The sequence below is a fragment of the Lepisma saccharinum genome, chromosome 18, assembly GCF_977018435.1.
Source record: "Lepisma saccharinum chromosome 18, izLepSacc3.1, whole genome shotgun sequence".
Classification (NCBI taxonomy): Eukaryota; Metazoa; Arthropoda; class Insecta; order Zygentoma; family Lepismatidae; genus Lepisma; species Lepisma saccharinum.
Window position 1 is genome coordinate 15,790,470 of NC_139246.1, and position 16,356 is coordinate 15,806,825.

Here is a 16,356-nt window from a genome sequence, read left to right on the forward strand (position 1 = left end):
TTAATGTGGAAGTAAAATTTTAGTTTGTGGAAACTAATAAGTGCATCTTAAAGATCGAGAACCTGTTTATTTGCAAGTATACATCCATTTTTCATTTGTACATGTTGATTGTACAAATCACCATTCTCAGAAGTCACTGCTGTCTGAAGCATTCTATTCATGTGGAGCCGGCTCGATGGCTGAATGCATTAAGAGATCATTGTTTGTTCTTGCCACTAACATTCCCAGGTTTGAATCCCAGCCTGGGCATGCATGTGTATCCCTTCATCAATTTTCATCTAATCATCAACTCATCTTCATCATCGTGATTAGACAAGAAAGGCAAAAAAGCAGTGCTATATTACAAAAATACAAATACATATTTTCACATGGAAAATACTATGTACAGGTTCAAGGGATGATGGAAGGTTTGGAAATACTAAAGCAATCGAACTGATCAATCAAAGCCTACTTATAAATAGTAACACAATAAGCAAGTAGGGGCATAATTCATGGCCGTAGGCAGGAAACATTTTCGGGGGGGGTTCATTCATAATTGTTCCCATGGGCGTCGCCAGAAATTTGAATAATAGAAAAAATAACAATAAATATACAATAATAATTAAAATGTCATAATAATAAAACTATTTTATCCCATAATAATGCTAATTATTATTATTATTATTATTATTATTATTAACATTGATATATACTTGAGGGGGTTTACTCAATCCAGCAGATGAGTGAATATCCAGCACAAGGTCTCTCTTTTCTTCCTTTACGTTTCATATAGTGTGTACTGAAATGCACAATTATTATACTTTGTAATTAAATGTTACATACTTTCAAGAAAAAGCTGTAAAAGTTAGATGGAAATTTTAGTCATAAAGTTTTTGTTGTTTGACCTTAAAACTCAATTTTTGGAATTTTGAAAAGTGTGGAACCAGTTACATTTTTTAAACTTTGCCTGGTGCATGGATTGTAACCTCAATCGCTAACGTAACGCGCTACGAAACTGGAGATACTAGGTTTGAACTCCTATCAAGGAGGATTTTCGACTTTTTCGGATAGGGAATTTTGGGACAATCATAAGGGAGTTTTCAGTCTATATTCATTGTGACGATTGAGTGACACAGGAACAACACTGGAATGAGGACAGCAGAAGTGAAAATGGAGAGGTCGCAGGTGGGCTGCGATTCCGAGAATAAATTCCATTTCATTCAAGTTTCAGAATTCCAAATGTATGAAAATTCTAGCTCGATCATTTCAACATTGTCTCCTTGTATTTTTGTGATGCTTCGAAAAAAAATTGAAAATTAGTTACAGATTTTGGTTTCTGAACTTCCATTAATCCAACATGTCAGAAGTTTCGGGGGGGGTTTGAACCCTAGAAACCCCCCCTCTAAATACAGCCATGGCATAATTATATAATTCTGAGAGCACCAAACCCTACATGCTTGCCACCATCACCTTGGAATCAAGGAGTCCTGGGTTCGATACCCAGTAGAGGCCTATAGTAGTTTGGATCCCACTTTAAACTGTATATCCAGTCCCAATTAGCCTATCTGTGCATAAAGTGGACTTAAAACAACAACTCAACCCTACCTGCTTAACCTGCTCACACGGAAGCAGAATAAAAAATCGATGTACACAACAAATGCAGAATGTAACTTGTTAACTATGTGCTTGTATAAAATTCGATTCATGTAGAAAGTGCATGAGCCTCTCAACAATCAGAACTTGCACCAATGTAATCTCTGCAGACATACAATCAGGGTTCCAGTTAATATAATATGTAGTAAATATCCATTCTAATTCTCTGGGTTCGAGTGTTTTGCAAAGTATTTATTTACCTTGTATATCAATTTTCGAATACCTACGTAATCATCTGCATTTCTGAATTACCACTAATTGTTTATTTGTTCTCACAGTTCGTGAAAAAGGATTAGCTGAATTTCTTAGAGGTGTGGAAGATGTGTGGCCATCATACGCTCTGGAACCAGGTGAGTTAATTCATATTATATACATATCTTTTGATTTTAATAATTTTATTACATTTTACATGCATAAATGTTCCTGTGTTCTGGTTCTATCAAGTACTTTGAGGTGGCAGAACACACATGTTTTCCTCTTGAAATTTTGGAGTTGATGATTTATTCAGATATATTCACAGATTAACTCTCACCCAAGAGTTTGTCAAGAATAGTAACCCAGCCTAGGGATTGGTGTTCTTTCTGAGTGTCCCTTCATCAATTTCATCTAATCACTGTCACAGAAATATTACATAAAATATGTACCATAAAAGTCCACTTTTTTGACAAGGTCTTACTTTTCTTTAATTTTTGAAAATAAATACAAAGAAAAAATCTAAAAATGTATTTCTAAAATTTCTATATGCTCTTTTTTGACTCCTATTTAGTACCAAAAATAGTTTCTGACAGTAGAACATATATACAGGGTTTGTCCAATAAGTATCGGGATTGATTTTGTCCGGCCAATGAAAAGGGGTAGAGGGTGGTCTGTGGGTGGGATGGGTGTTGCGGGATGTCACGTGAGCTAGGAGACCCAGCTCAGTTGCCTCGGAGCCTTTGGAGTGTATAGGTCACACCTGAAGTGAAAGTGTGTGTAGTGCTCGCGTCGAGAGTCAAGATGCAGTGAACCATCGAGCAGCATTGTGGCATCAAATTTTGCTGTTATACTGAACAAATCTGCTGCGAAGACTTTTGATATGATCCGTGAAGCTTACAAGGACGAAGCCCTGTCCAGGATGCATGTTTTTGAGTGGCATAAAAAATTCAAAGATGGTCGGGAAGACGTTGAAGACTAACAACACTCTGGATGTCCTACATCGATCTGAAATGCTGGAAATGTGGCCAAAGTGCGAGAACTTCTGAACAGCGATCGCCAGTTGAGTGTTTGTTTGATAACACAAGGGTTAAATTTACTGAAATCCACTGTGTATTCAATTGTGACCGTTGATGATTAGGGTCCGCCGCATCTGAAGGGAGATTGCCAATTACTGGCTGCTGCATCACGACAATGCACCCAGACACACGTTGCTAATTGTGAGGGAGGCACTGGCCAAACATTGTGCACAATACCCTACAGTCCAGATATGGCTCCCTCTGTCTTCCTTTCGCTCCCTCAGATCAAAAGGACCTGAAAGGTCTGTTTTTTGTGAATGAGGTACCATAATTCTCCTTCTTGCAAGAATGCGATAATTTGAAGGAGGAAAACTGAAACCATCCATAAGTGTCCATGGCATATTGTTTTTATTGCATGATTTTTTTTGTGCAGACTGCACATTTGAAAAGCACACACTAGAAACCTTTAAACGTTCCATTCAAATTGGTTTAACAGGCAGCAAGGCCTTTACCCACTTTAGGTTAATTTATTCCAATCTCTACTGTGAATTACCTAGTTGATTGTATATATGTGTAACTATATTTTGTGCAGCAAATTTCTCAAAGTACTGTAACTGACTGACTTTTGTTGAATTATAGAAACATATACTTGAAGAACTTACTGTATATACAGGGTGTTCATAAAGTTCTACTACAATTACAAAAAAAAATAGCTCTGAAACTACATGCAATAGAACAATGCTGTTGATTGCAAAATTAGCTACAACTCTCCACGTTTATATGTCATACACCTCAATGTGAGCCCCTCTAGTTGCTCTCAGAACATGAAGGCGGTAATCCACTTCTACCCATACACACCCCAGCATATCACCAGTAACAGGATACTCTCCATTATTATTCTTTGAAGAGTAGCAACATCTGAAGCAGGAGTGCGGTAAACACAATCTTGGACATACCCCCAGAAGAAGAAATCCAAGGGTGTTATATCAGAAGAGCGAGGTGTCCAGGGAATAGGTCTATCCCAGCCTATCCACCTGCCAGGGAAATGCCTATCCAGAAGACCTTGAACATCCTTGGACCAATATCTTAGACAAACTGGTTCCTGAACCAAGATTATTTCCTCCCTTCAAAGGCGAACTGGTTCCTGGATGTTTTCTGTAATGGTACTGGGACTTTCTGAACACCCTGTATTACATAATGTTAGTTTCCAGGTATGCGGAATTGCAGAAAAAGAAATAAAGATGCATATGTATTTCAAGTCTGTAAAATTTAATTGTTTTATTGACCATAAGTGAACCATAGTATGTAGTAATAGTTCTGTTCTTTTAAGTTGTATGAGCTGATTGGTGTTTCTCTTTAATATGCAGATAATCAAAATATTAAGAGATACGTATTTGAGAGATTTAAAAAGCTCTGGATGCAATATGGTCTAAAAGTAGGTGAGTATTATTTATATATATATATTTGCATGAAATCTTACAGTAAATGACTGAATTCTATTCAATGTTTCTTTGATCATTTGAAACTAATGCTTTTGTTTTTTGGAGTGGAAGACATTCTGTGAGATAGTTTTGTGTCAAATGTCATGTCAAGTCTGCAAGAAAATGGCCTCCATGATGATGTAGCGGTAATGTTGTCTACTTGTAATCAAGGGGTCCTGGGTTTGATACCTGGTGGAGGTACATAGTGGTTAAGATTCCACTTTAAAATGTAGGTACAAGTTCCAATTAGCCATTCTGTGAATAAAGTGGAATTAGAACCAAAACAATAGGAAATAAAATCACTCCACTTGAACCTCTAGGGGCAAGTCCCAATTAACGTTTCTGTGGACTTGAAAACTAAAAACTAAAGTCTGCAAAATGTCCCTTAGCAGTTCTGGCCAGCCAGAAGGCATGATTCTATACAAGCAGAATAGGACTGGTTCTGAACAAATTTGGAAACAAATTTATCACACATTTGTAGAAACATTCAATCTGCTGTGTACATCACACAACACTATGTTGATGTGGTGTTATGCAACATCATTCTATAATTTTCCACAATATTTGCAACAACATTGTGGATAGAAATGGATTTTGTGATTAAATGATGAACTCTTGAAATTATTAATATTTTAAAGCAAAGCTGGTCTGACTGCTATGCTGGAGAACTGGGTCGATTTCCAGAGTGGGTGAACTAAGGTCGGAATTTTTCTTGCCTTCTGCCTGCATAAAGCAGCTCTGGGACTCAACCAGCCTAAAAGCAATGGGTACTTGTAGTAAAGATGGCTGGAGCATGGTGCTGATCACATCACCTCCAAAAGGTTGAGACCTAGAATATGTGGGGCCCTACTCCCACATCATGGGGAACTTTACTTTTACAAAACTAGTACAAATGGATTTCTATGATATAGTTTAAATAGAAAACTTATATGTTAAAATTTGTAAATATTCTGAATTACTTTGAATATTCATATTTGTCTTGTGCGAATTACTCACTTTTGGAAACAATAAGTATTTTTAAAAAAATAAAAATCGTTTACTTACGTGATGTGAGTATACTCCGTTTATAAAAGCGACATTTTGGGGGTCATACTGCCCCCTTCTTCAAGCTTTTTCTTGTATCAGTACTCCATGCCACGTCAATTTACGTCGATCAAGAAATAGGGTAAAAGGATTCACTTGGTAAAAAAGTAGTTAAAAACTTGCTCATGCCTAAATGGAGCTTTCAGTTTTCTATTTCTTCCTTCACGTAAAACCCTCAGAAACATATTAAAGTTAAAACATAAAACTGTAAAAACACCACTTTACTCAAATGTCTGTGTTGATTCCCGATCCTTTGAATAGTTAGAAGTTTTAAGTATCGCTAAAGGTGGGAATTGGTATTGAGTTTGTTTTAAGTTTCTATTTTATACACAGGCTAATCAGCACTGGACCTACAGTTTAAAATTTGATCCAAAACACTTATTTGCCTACACCAGATATCAAACCCAGGACCCCTTGGTTACAAGGCAATGACAGGCGAGACTCAGTAAGAGTATCAGTAGTATTGCGTCAGCTCTAATTACAATTTCTCTTAAGGTTTTTTGATGTTTGATTTTAGGAACAGCAGTCTCTCAAGTCTGTACAGAGATTGAAGTGTTAACGTTGAGTATGTAGTAAACAAATATATATTTTTTACAGGATCTGTGTGGATTTTTACAAAGCATAGTTCTAATGATTTTTTTTTTGGGTAATGAAAAACTTTGATAACTATGTAATGAATTTTCTTTATATCAATACACAGTACCTTAGTTTGGATTCAACACTTGCAATGTAAAGTATCTTCATTTGGAAAATGTATCTAAAAAACAAGTCTTTGCCCTTTTGGAGCTATAACATCTTCTAAATAATATTCTTGGGACTGTCCCAACTCTCAAACTGTGATGTTCAATGTTAATGTTATTTATTTTATTAATGTTGTTTTAAGTTATGCATGTTTGTTTTTATATATATATTGTTACATTCATCTTATCGTGCTGTATAAAAAACTTTGTATCTAAAGAGAAAGGAAAAAACAAATTATTCATAGCAATGAAAATCAATAAGTACTAAAATGGTAATGGAAGTGGTGCAATTTCCTGCGCTTGTACCGTATTTGTTTTAAATATAACAATTAACATTAATTACCACAATATTATTTGCATTGGTAATCGTTCCTCAAGTTCAAGTACAGTGGCAGTTATCATTCTAATGAAGCTATTGTAAAAAATTAAAAAAAAATATTAAGCATGTCTAATGCTCCTTAAGGTTGCATTAACAGAAAACAGGCTCCGTTGAAATGAGTAAATAAAAGGAAATGACATTTAAGTTTGTATTGATGAAATTTAGTAGTTTGTATTCTCTTGCCAATGCAACCGTATAGTTTCATTGCAAATAAGTTTACGTGTTGGTAAAACAATCCATTATTATCTGCTAACAAAGCAAAATTGAGTAATTTACTCTTGTACTCTTACTATTGTGAGGAAATTTTAGATTAATTATATCCTTATGTGTAACATTGCATTTCCTTATTTCAGATATTGTGATACTGCAAAATAGAATTATTAAGATTCTAGAAGATGTTGACAGACTTATACCAGCAGGTAATTTACATAGATCCCAAACACTTTATGGCTAATATAATATTATTTCACAGTAACGTAACAATACTTAATAACCTTACTTGTGATAAGTACATAGTTCCTTCACTAAGATAACACTAGCGTGAATGTGTTGAAAGGTAGTCAGTGGAAATAGGAAGTTACGTTGTATTTGTTAAAAACCTAAAACTGAAACAGATGTGATGTTTGAAATTGTGGAGAGGCCAGAGATAGTCTTGGGAGATAATTGGCAAAGAATGCCAAAGTCTCATGTTTGATCTTTTCGTCAAGTTATAACTAAATTCTTATTGTAGATTAGGCACATAAAGGAGATGTACTATGTAGAAATTTTCAGCAAAACATGCAGGCTCGACCAGGACTTGAACCTGGGTTAGAGCAATGGCACTGTATGCCAGAGACCAAGGTTCGAGTCCTAGTTGAGCCTGCATTTTTTGCTCAAAATTTCTATGTAGAACTAAATTCTTGCATATAAAATATATATATAAATATTGTGAATTTTACTTTTCAGTACATATTTATAAACGGAACATTGATCATTTTATAATGGGTAAAATTTCACAAACTTAATGTTTAAACAGGCACAAGAAGTTAAAAGGAAAAAAAATGTACACTACATAGTTCTTGAATCAGTTTCAAGACACACGTATATGTGTCAAATTGTAGAGAATTTCAAATCACTAAAAGTACATTACCATTACTAATTACAGTTTATTATAATTCGACATATACAGTGGTTAAATGTACAGACTGTAAATCAGTCTTCCATATTATTAGTCTACAAGTCAATATCTATGGCAGAGTGGTTAGCACAGCATGGTATGATGCCAGGGATTCTTTGTTCGAATCCCAGCCTAAGCATGGGTTTTCTTTGCGAGAAATGTAAAATAACCAAACCAATCAATCAATCACTCAGTAGTCTACAAGTTAAGTAATATTGCCAACCTTATTATCTTGGCAGTATCGGCAATGGCATTGGTTTAAGTAGTATTAGTTCAGTTCTAACTAACTAACTAACTAACTAATAAATATAAAATTCATATACCATGACAAAGTAAATGTCCAAATGGCTAGTTTGTTTTTGAAAGCAACATTTATTGCAATCACTTAGTCACATATATTATGATGAATGGACCATTCAGTTTCTTCATAAACCTTGGCTATTTTTGGTTGGATTAGTAGAATATCATTTATTGGTATCACTAAATTTTATATTGTTACTTAATTGGTATCGGCAGAAATTCATAAAATATATTAATCTTAATATTTGAAAAATCACTTTTGTGCAGAGACAACTACGTACAAACAAAAATAAGACTCAAGAAATAAGCATCAGTAATTTAGTTTTCAGTAATATTTGCTAACATAGTAAAAAAGATGTAATTTTCTTTGGAAATAATATATTATTATTATTTCTTTCTTATTTACAGCAATAGATGAGGTTATTGCACCCACAATAACCACAACTGAAAAAATACAGGGTAGAGGTATGATAGCAAATTATGTATTTTTGAACAATAACACTCTTCCAATTTAAATTTGAACTAACTAAGTACTGCTAATGTTTTTAGGCGTAAACTCTAAAATTTGTTAAAATGATAGACTGACAAATAGATTAAGTGTAATATGAAGTAATACAATTAATTTCCAAAACCAGGGGGCAGGGATTAAGCTTTTATCTTCAGAATAACATTAAGAAAAATAAGAAAATAGTAACTTCATTGCAATTATTTTATTTTATATTATTTTTGCAATAGTTTGTTTCAATTTAAAAGCAGCTTGTGTAATTGTACTTTTCTTTTCTTTTTCATTCATCTCATCTTGTGATTTTTATTGGAAAAATAAGCACCTGGAGTAGTACCACCCACAAGCCAAGGTAACAATTTCTTTTATTTATACAGGGTGTTTTGGTCTTTCAGGGATGATGAGGGAGGAAGGGGTGACAAAAACATGAACAATGGATTTAGGACCCCAGGCCTGCAAATATCCCAGTCAAGTTATAAAATAAAACCATTTTTAGTACATAGCAGGTTCTATGAAATCCCTTATTCTTTCATCCCTTCTGGGATACCTACGAAAGTGGAAAACAAAACTGAAAGATCACTGTTGGTAGTTTTAAAATGCAAATTTTCTACTTAGAAATGCAGGCTTGACAAGGACTCGAATGTGGGTCTCTGGTATACTGTGTCATTGCTCACCAACTGAGCTACTGTGCCAGTCCTGGTATCACCTGACTTCCTGCTCTTGTTGTTTTACCTGCACCAACAGTGTTTCAAAGGCAACATATCCCATTGCAGTAGTACTGATACACTTCCACACAGGTAATAAAAAAAAGGAGCAAAAAACGAGGTGAAACAACACATGGCTCAGTTGTACAGTTAGTGTAGGAACAGCACAGTATGCCAGAGACCAGGGTTCAAGTCCTGGCAGAGCGTGCATTTTTTACTGAAATTAGTACATAGTAAATCTGTGTGTGTCAAAGACCAAAGTAAATTATCTATTACCATTACCATATTCTCGTCTCGAACCAAGTTTATTACATTTACAGCAGTTCCTTAAACTGGCATCACCCAGTTTCTATGCATTCCTAACAAACAGTGGCACAATAATCTTTGTCACATGTGCTCTAACATCACTGAAGTTATTCTGATATCACGGGCAGCAAGGATTTGTGTTCGGAGTTTCCATTCATTATCCACATTTGCCTCGTGGACTACAATTTTTACAAGACCCTGCAAAGGAAAACCATGTGCGATCAGATCAGGTGAATGTGCTGGCCACATTCCTATCCACTGTTGAGGGAAGTCTGATAAAGATATTCACAAGCACCAGCTACAAATTAGGCTGGGCCGCATCATGTTGAACCCACAAGGATTGATGGACAACAAGTGGGACATGCTACAATAATTTGGGGTGGACAAGTCTCGGTCACAGTGCTCCAGTTAAGTGGAGCTTTTCATGGAGATTACTTTCCCCCTTTCTTTTGTGGGGTATCTCTACATATTTGCAGGGTTGCCTACCTTTTTCCTCATAAGGGTTTTGCTTTATAACTCTTAGCCAGGGCATTTCTGTCCCCCCATCATTCCTTATCTTAGGTTCATGCCCCCCTCCCCCCATTGTCCAAAAAAACATGGTCAAGGACTCTGTATAGTTTCTATTTTAAGTTATATGTGTACAGTAATAATATAGTGGAACCTCAATTTAGTGTTCCTAGATTTTACATGCAATCTTTATGGTCCTGATAAAGCAACATTTCCTGCATTTTTCGCCTTGGTTCCATAAAAACGTAAAAATTGAAATTCCACTGTATTTATTTTTGTTAACTAATAATGTTACTATTTATGAAAGAAAAGGAATAAACAAGTCATTAATAGTTTGCGGTAGTTTTAATTTTATTTCTTGACATAAAACATTAACAAAATTTTCATAAGAAGAAAGCAGTGTTAAGAGATATTTAAATCAGAGGTATACTTATGATTTTATTTTGGGATGAGCAAATTGTATTTCTTTCTCCCACGGCATAGTGATAACATTGTCTCCTTGTAATCAAGGAATTGCAGGTTCGATATCAGTTTTTTACACAGTTTGATTCAGATCCCACTTTAAACTGTAGGTCCAGGCCTGATTAGTCTCTCTGTGGACAAAGTCGACTTGAAACAAAAACTCAAACCTAAATAGTTTTATGTTTACAGTCCACTTACTCCACAATTATGTCAAAGGTGAACCTTAGAAATACTGGCACACAACAATTGATAATTTCCTTTTGAATGAAAGACGTTCGTAATGGAGAAGGTAATCTCAATACTGACAGTCTTTAAATATGCATCTAGTTTGAATTCTGATAATGAGAGAAATGTATAAAGCAATGAGTTATGAGAATATTTAAATGTATATTCTTTTACATTTAAGAAACAATTTGTGTATTGATTTATTTATTTAATCTTGGATTAAACCCATCTCTCAATAGAGTCAACCCCGACTAGTGAAAGAGATATTCTTCAAAACATGGTTAAGGAGCAACTCATAAAAATGGTGATGACAAAGATATTTTCTGCGTGGAATAGTACAAAACTTGCTGGAGGTAAGTCCATTATTATAAATTGTCGAATGTTTGTTGTAAGGTCTCATGTATTCACATAAATGGTTACATCATAATTTGAGACACACTCTAATATCTTGTACTGTGAATAGTAAGGCTGAGCTCAGACACTGATATAACGGTATTGGTCAATACCACTGGTATCGCTATCAGAAAGCAATGGTTCAAATTAGTTCTGAACCGATACTGATGCTCTTACCGATTCCCACCGATACTGATACTTGAAAATTGTGATATACAAAATTTGTTCAAAATATTGTCAATATTCTTCTCCGATTATATGCATCAATTTAACAAGAAATTTGCTTTAGAATATAAAGAATTGCAACAGAATACTAAAATAGTTAAGTAATCACAAAATATAATTTTTCGTGCAAAATTGGTGCAAAATGAAAAGAAAGTTTGAATTTTGCACAATTTCCAGAACAATTAGACTCTGCGCAAGTGTTGCGCATCATTTTTGTGGATCCTGTGAAAGACCAAAATGCCGGGATGGTATCGGTAGATGAATTTCAACCGATACATCAGCATCGGTTCAGCCCTAGGTCAAAATCACCTATACTGGGCAATAGTTTTCCGGAGTCTGGGAAAATCTTGCAGGGTTCACACAAATGTTGTGTAACACTTCCACAGTGTCTGCATATCCTGCAAATTATGCAAAGTGCATATTATTTTGGCAATGGCATTGAGAGAATAAATAGATTTTGTGATAAATAATTGAATGAATATATTCATTGCATATGCTTTTTTGCAGGTCCTCCAGAACAACAGTTACGAGTTTTCATGCAGCATATATATATAATCTGGGATACAGCAGCTCCTAATCCTGGTAAGTTGGCTATTGTGTGCCTCAGAATTGTATTGCAATTCGTAAATCTTGCTGAATGTCTAAAAGTATAGCCATAGAAGAGATATTAAATAGGTTGATCTGATATTCATATCATTATCAGATGTTATAAGCATATATGTTTTTCGGTAAATTTTCCAATAATTTTTCTGATCCCATATTTCTAGAAATAGCTTGCAATTTTATTAGTATGTCTATGAATGTAAAAGTACAGGGTGGTGCATAATGTATCTACCAACTTCAAATGACAACAGAAAGACGTTGCTTGTAGTAATTTTATATGGTTATGAAATAATTTAATACAGTGTATAATATGGACAATACCTTGAAAATAATGTCCTCTAAAATTCCTCCTACTTGAATGTACTGTTCGAGGCAATGGAGAAGGCTTTCATGATGCATGTCTCGACATATCCTGTAGAATATTGCATTTCGGTTCGTTCCCTTAGGAATGACGGGATCGAACCTGGGACTTTTAGATATCCCTTGAGTGGCGATAGCTCAATTCATCATTCATACTTGCTTGGCATCCTTAACTCTTGCAAGAGGCAGAAAATGTATAGGATGGCATAGCAAATGAATAGACAGTGCACACAAATTGGATTTCAGTCTCCCCAAGATTGGTTCGGCATGATGATAGGAAAGTTACCTGTTTCAACTAGAAGCTGATGTCCTCCGTAGATGTAGGCTCGTAGAATAGACTTTTCTAGGAGGTTCCCAATCACTGCTCTCCCTCAGGTGTAATCAATGTTGTTCTCCTCTTGACTAACTAACCTCCAACTGACGGAAAAACTGAATGAATGACATCTGACTATCAGAATCAGCACTATTTATCCTCCAAGGATTGCTGCCGTAAATTCCGGGTCGATGTACCTGTTTACTTCCTTGAATTTGTTTATTACGCCGAGTGACCCATCAAGACTGATGTAACTTCGTTTCTCAGCAATCCTTAGATTCCTAGTGTCTGTTTCCTGTCTGGGATTCTGATAGCCAAGAATCAAGAGAAATTGTCTTTCTGTTCCAATAAAATATGTGGGTGTTACACGATATTTCATGGCAACTGGCTATTTACAACATGGCCCATAGCTCTTCAGTCTAACTCACCTCAGAATGCTGTGTCTCTCTGGAACAGGTGCATGGCGATCTACATTGTTCCGCCGCAGTGCCCGGAACCTGTTTGGATGAAGGCCTCCACTGCCACAATCAGAGTCTTCACCAGCCAACGCTCCATGGTATACTAATTAACTACCAACTCTCCATGGATGTAGGTATGCCACACATGCGCACGTGCATTCCAACAGGGTTGCTAAATCAAATTGGTAGATACAATATGTACCACCCTGTACAATTTATGTATGTATCATATTTTTGTAAAGTTCAAATTAACTAGTTTCCTACTCTTAGTCAAAACCGTAGTCACCTGGTTACATGCATTAATTAAGGAGGTGAATGAACCTAGGAGCATCTTCATGGAATGTTTTCCATTTGATAGTACCAGAATATTAGTTATTGGTACTGAAGCTTTACCAGCAGGCGATCAGTTGAAATTTCATATTGGTCCACATGGACCCTTTACAAAAAAATATTCAGTTTTCATTTATTCCATGGAAATAATTTGTGCAGACCTTGTTGTTTGAGAGCCACATTAGCTCAGTCATTAGGGCATCTGACTACCATGTGAGAGATCCGGGTTCAATTCCTGGCAGGGAAGAACCAGGATTTTTTCCACCTGTCCAAGTGACTCCAGTACCCACCCAGCATCGTACAAAGTGGGTACCTGGAGGAAACTCTCGGGGGTAAAGGCAGCCAGGGGTATGGTGCTGATCACATCACCCCCACCTTCGACCGAAATCAAGAAAGTGTGGGACCTTAACGCCACACCACCTATATACCTTTGTGGCATGGTGCAAAGCACAGGGGAGCACTTTACTTTTTTTACTTTTGTTATTTGCTACTTTGCTGAACTTGATAGTTTTTCCTTCTTTTACAAAAAACCTGAATAAATAACCACAAAATTCGAAGAAATAAATATTCCTGCATTGCTCACAATGTTTAATTTCTTCTCATTTGGTCTGTCAAAATATTCATGATAAGAGTTAAAACATTCCAACAGTAAGCAAACAATTTGTGTGTAGAATTTCATTGTGATCAATTCCATTCTTTCTCTTTAAATAAGCAGCTATTAAGTGAATTACGAAGCAACATTGCCCAAACCAGAGGGATAGTAAAGGGGTTGGTTCCAGTGGTAGAGTGATTAGTGTAGCATCCTCAGAAGTCCAGAGTCTGTTTTTATTCTATCATCTATTTCATCAGTTTATGATCCATTCTCCTCATTAAAATTAACTTAAAATACTTCACATTTGCTTCTAGATTTGAGATCTGCTTGTAAATTTACATATTAATACTCCAGAATCTGGTAGATACATCTGCAATGAAATTACTACATAAGATCATTAATGGAAACTTAAGATGTAGCATTCCACTCCACAAAATCTCTCTCAGAGTGCCTAGACATAAAACACGAAGCAAGGAAACTTTTCACACTGCAACTTCCAGGCTTTCACTCATTCAACATTCCTTATTCCATAGACTTCCTAATCAGTTTAACCCTCCGTCATCCGCATCCTCATAGTAGCACAAATAGTAGCACTCAGTGCTGCTGCCCTATCAAAACCATTGTTATTTACATGAATTATTGATGCAAATCGATGTTGAATTAGCACTTGCACTTACTGGATATCAGGGGAAAATTATATGTTCTTTTTGGACATTTTTATTAGCTATTAATAGAAATAAACTTTAAAAGAAATGAAAGTATTTCATACAATTACAAACTTAGACTCTTGAAGAAAATGCGTCAAAATATTATTCTAAAAATAATTAAAACTTTGCCATATAATGAAGGAACTGAAAAATGAACTCACCATTCACAAAATTTTCAACGTATTTTTCAAAAGTTTTCAACATATTTTTCAAAACTAATTCAAATCGTACAACTTATATGGACTTAGAAAGGTACTATTTGTTCCAAAATTCTCAGTTAAAATCTCACTGACTCACAGAAAAAGCAATCAAATGTATGAAATACAACTTGAAGAAAGTTATAAAATATTTTTAAAATACTCAAATCTCAATGTTTCTCCTACTTTTACGAGATATACATTACTAACTCAAATGAAACCGAATGTTGTCACGTTTCAATATCGTTATTTTGAAAACTCTGACATTTTGTTTGGGTACTGGCAGAGCTTCTTCATACAAATAATTTGCATCCCAAACAACGTACCATCGTTTTATTCTTCTAATTTCTGCCAAATTCATGGCTGGCATGCTGTGATTTAAGGTACGAAACGTTCCCTCGTGAAGTACAGAGTGCTGCCTAATGGGAACCGGTCACTTTAGAAGCATGTAAGCATCTAAAAGAACGACAGAAAAAAGGCACGAACGCCTCTATGCTTTTGTGGGAATAGTGTAGATAGCTTACCTAGTGCTTTCCCAACCATTGCGCTAGTAAGGAAAATAATTCAAATTTTTTAAAAAGGCGGCACTCAGTACCACTGCACAGGTTACGGAGAGTTATTGATATCTCAAACCAAGTAGATATACTCAGTTCATAATCGTCTTTTATCAACAACTTAGAAAAAATTGTACATAAGTAATATGATTGGAAGATGATCTCTGTTTATCTTGGTACTGTTTCTGTTTTGTTTTGTCTTGTTGTTTTCTTATTTTAGCACTAGTTTACCGTTTTTACTATTATTTTATTATTATTATATTACATATCCAAAGTAGAAACAGAAAGTTTACTTTTATTCTTGCCTATGCTGGTAAAGAAAACATAAAATTGGAATAATCCAAAATAATTAATATAAAAAGACCTGTGTAATATTATACGTTTTATTAATATTGGTGTTTTTCTCTTTCAGAAAATGTTCAGCTTAAAGAAAAATTTGTCCAAGAAATGATTGCCATTTTCAGAAATACTAATATTCAGACAAGTAAGTAAAATGTTAATGCTTTGTACGATATAATTATGGGCCTCCCCAATAGCATAGCACTGTGACCTTGTAATCAAGTGGTTGGGTTCGATTCCTCCATCCTGCTGCTTAGAATGTCTCTTGGACTTGTAAGTCCAGTCTTGGTTAGTCTATCTTATCAAGGAAGGCTTAAAAGAAACTTGACTTTGAGTTTTCATTGTTGATAATTTATCTAACTGCCATTTTCATGAATTTCAAATCCCTAAATATTAAGCTTACTTTTTCTAATGAAAAATCCATTAGAATTAGTCACCTGTATTCAAGAGGTGAATTAATCAGTCAAAATTCTTCATGAAATGTTCACCATTTTATATCTAATAGATACACTATTAGTTATTCGTATCAATAAATTTTGTATCAGTATATCCTTAATAAAAATTCTGTGCATGCACAATGTTTAGCGATAGTCTTTC

The 16,356-nt window shown here is 35.1% G+C and overlaps 1 protein-coding gene across 30 annotated transcripts in view; it reads left to right on the top strand.

Moving 5' to 3' along the window:
* Positions 1 to 16,356, top strand: part of LOC146002413 (uncharacterized) — a 562,931-nt gene that overhangs the window by 74,820 nt on the left and 471,755 nt on the right. For all 30 annotated transcript variants that reach the window (XM_083140199.1, XM_083140200.1, XM_083140202.1 and 27 more), the window contains 8 exons: positions 1,911 to 1,982; positions 4,211 to 4,282; positions 6,880 to 6,945; positions 8,391 to 8,447; positions 8,807 to 8,836; positions 10,928 to 11,041; positions 11,814 to 11,888; positions 15,833 to 15,904. In XM_083140199.1, the coding sequence (XP_082996325.1) occupies positions 1,911 to 1,982; positions 4,211 to 4,282; positions 6,880 to 6,945; positions 8,391 to 8,447; positions 8,807 to 8,836; positions 10,928 to 11,041; positions 11,814 to 11,888; positions 15,833 to 15,904 (558 nt within the window). The remainder of the gene's footprint in view (positions 1 to 1,910; positions 1,983 to 4,210; positions 4,283 to 6,879; positions 6,946 to 8,390; positions 8,448 to 8,806; positions 8,837 to 10,927; positions 11,042 to 11,813; positions 11,889 to 15,832; positions 15,905 to 16,356) is intronic.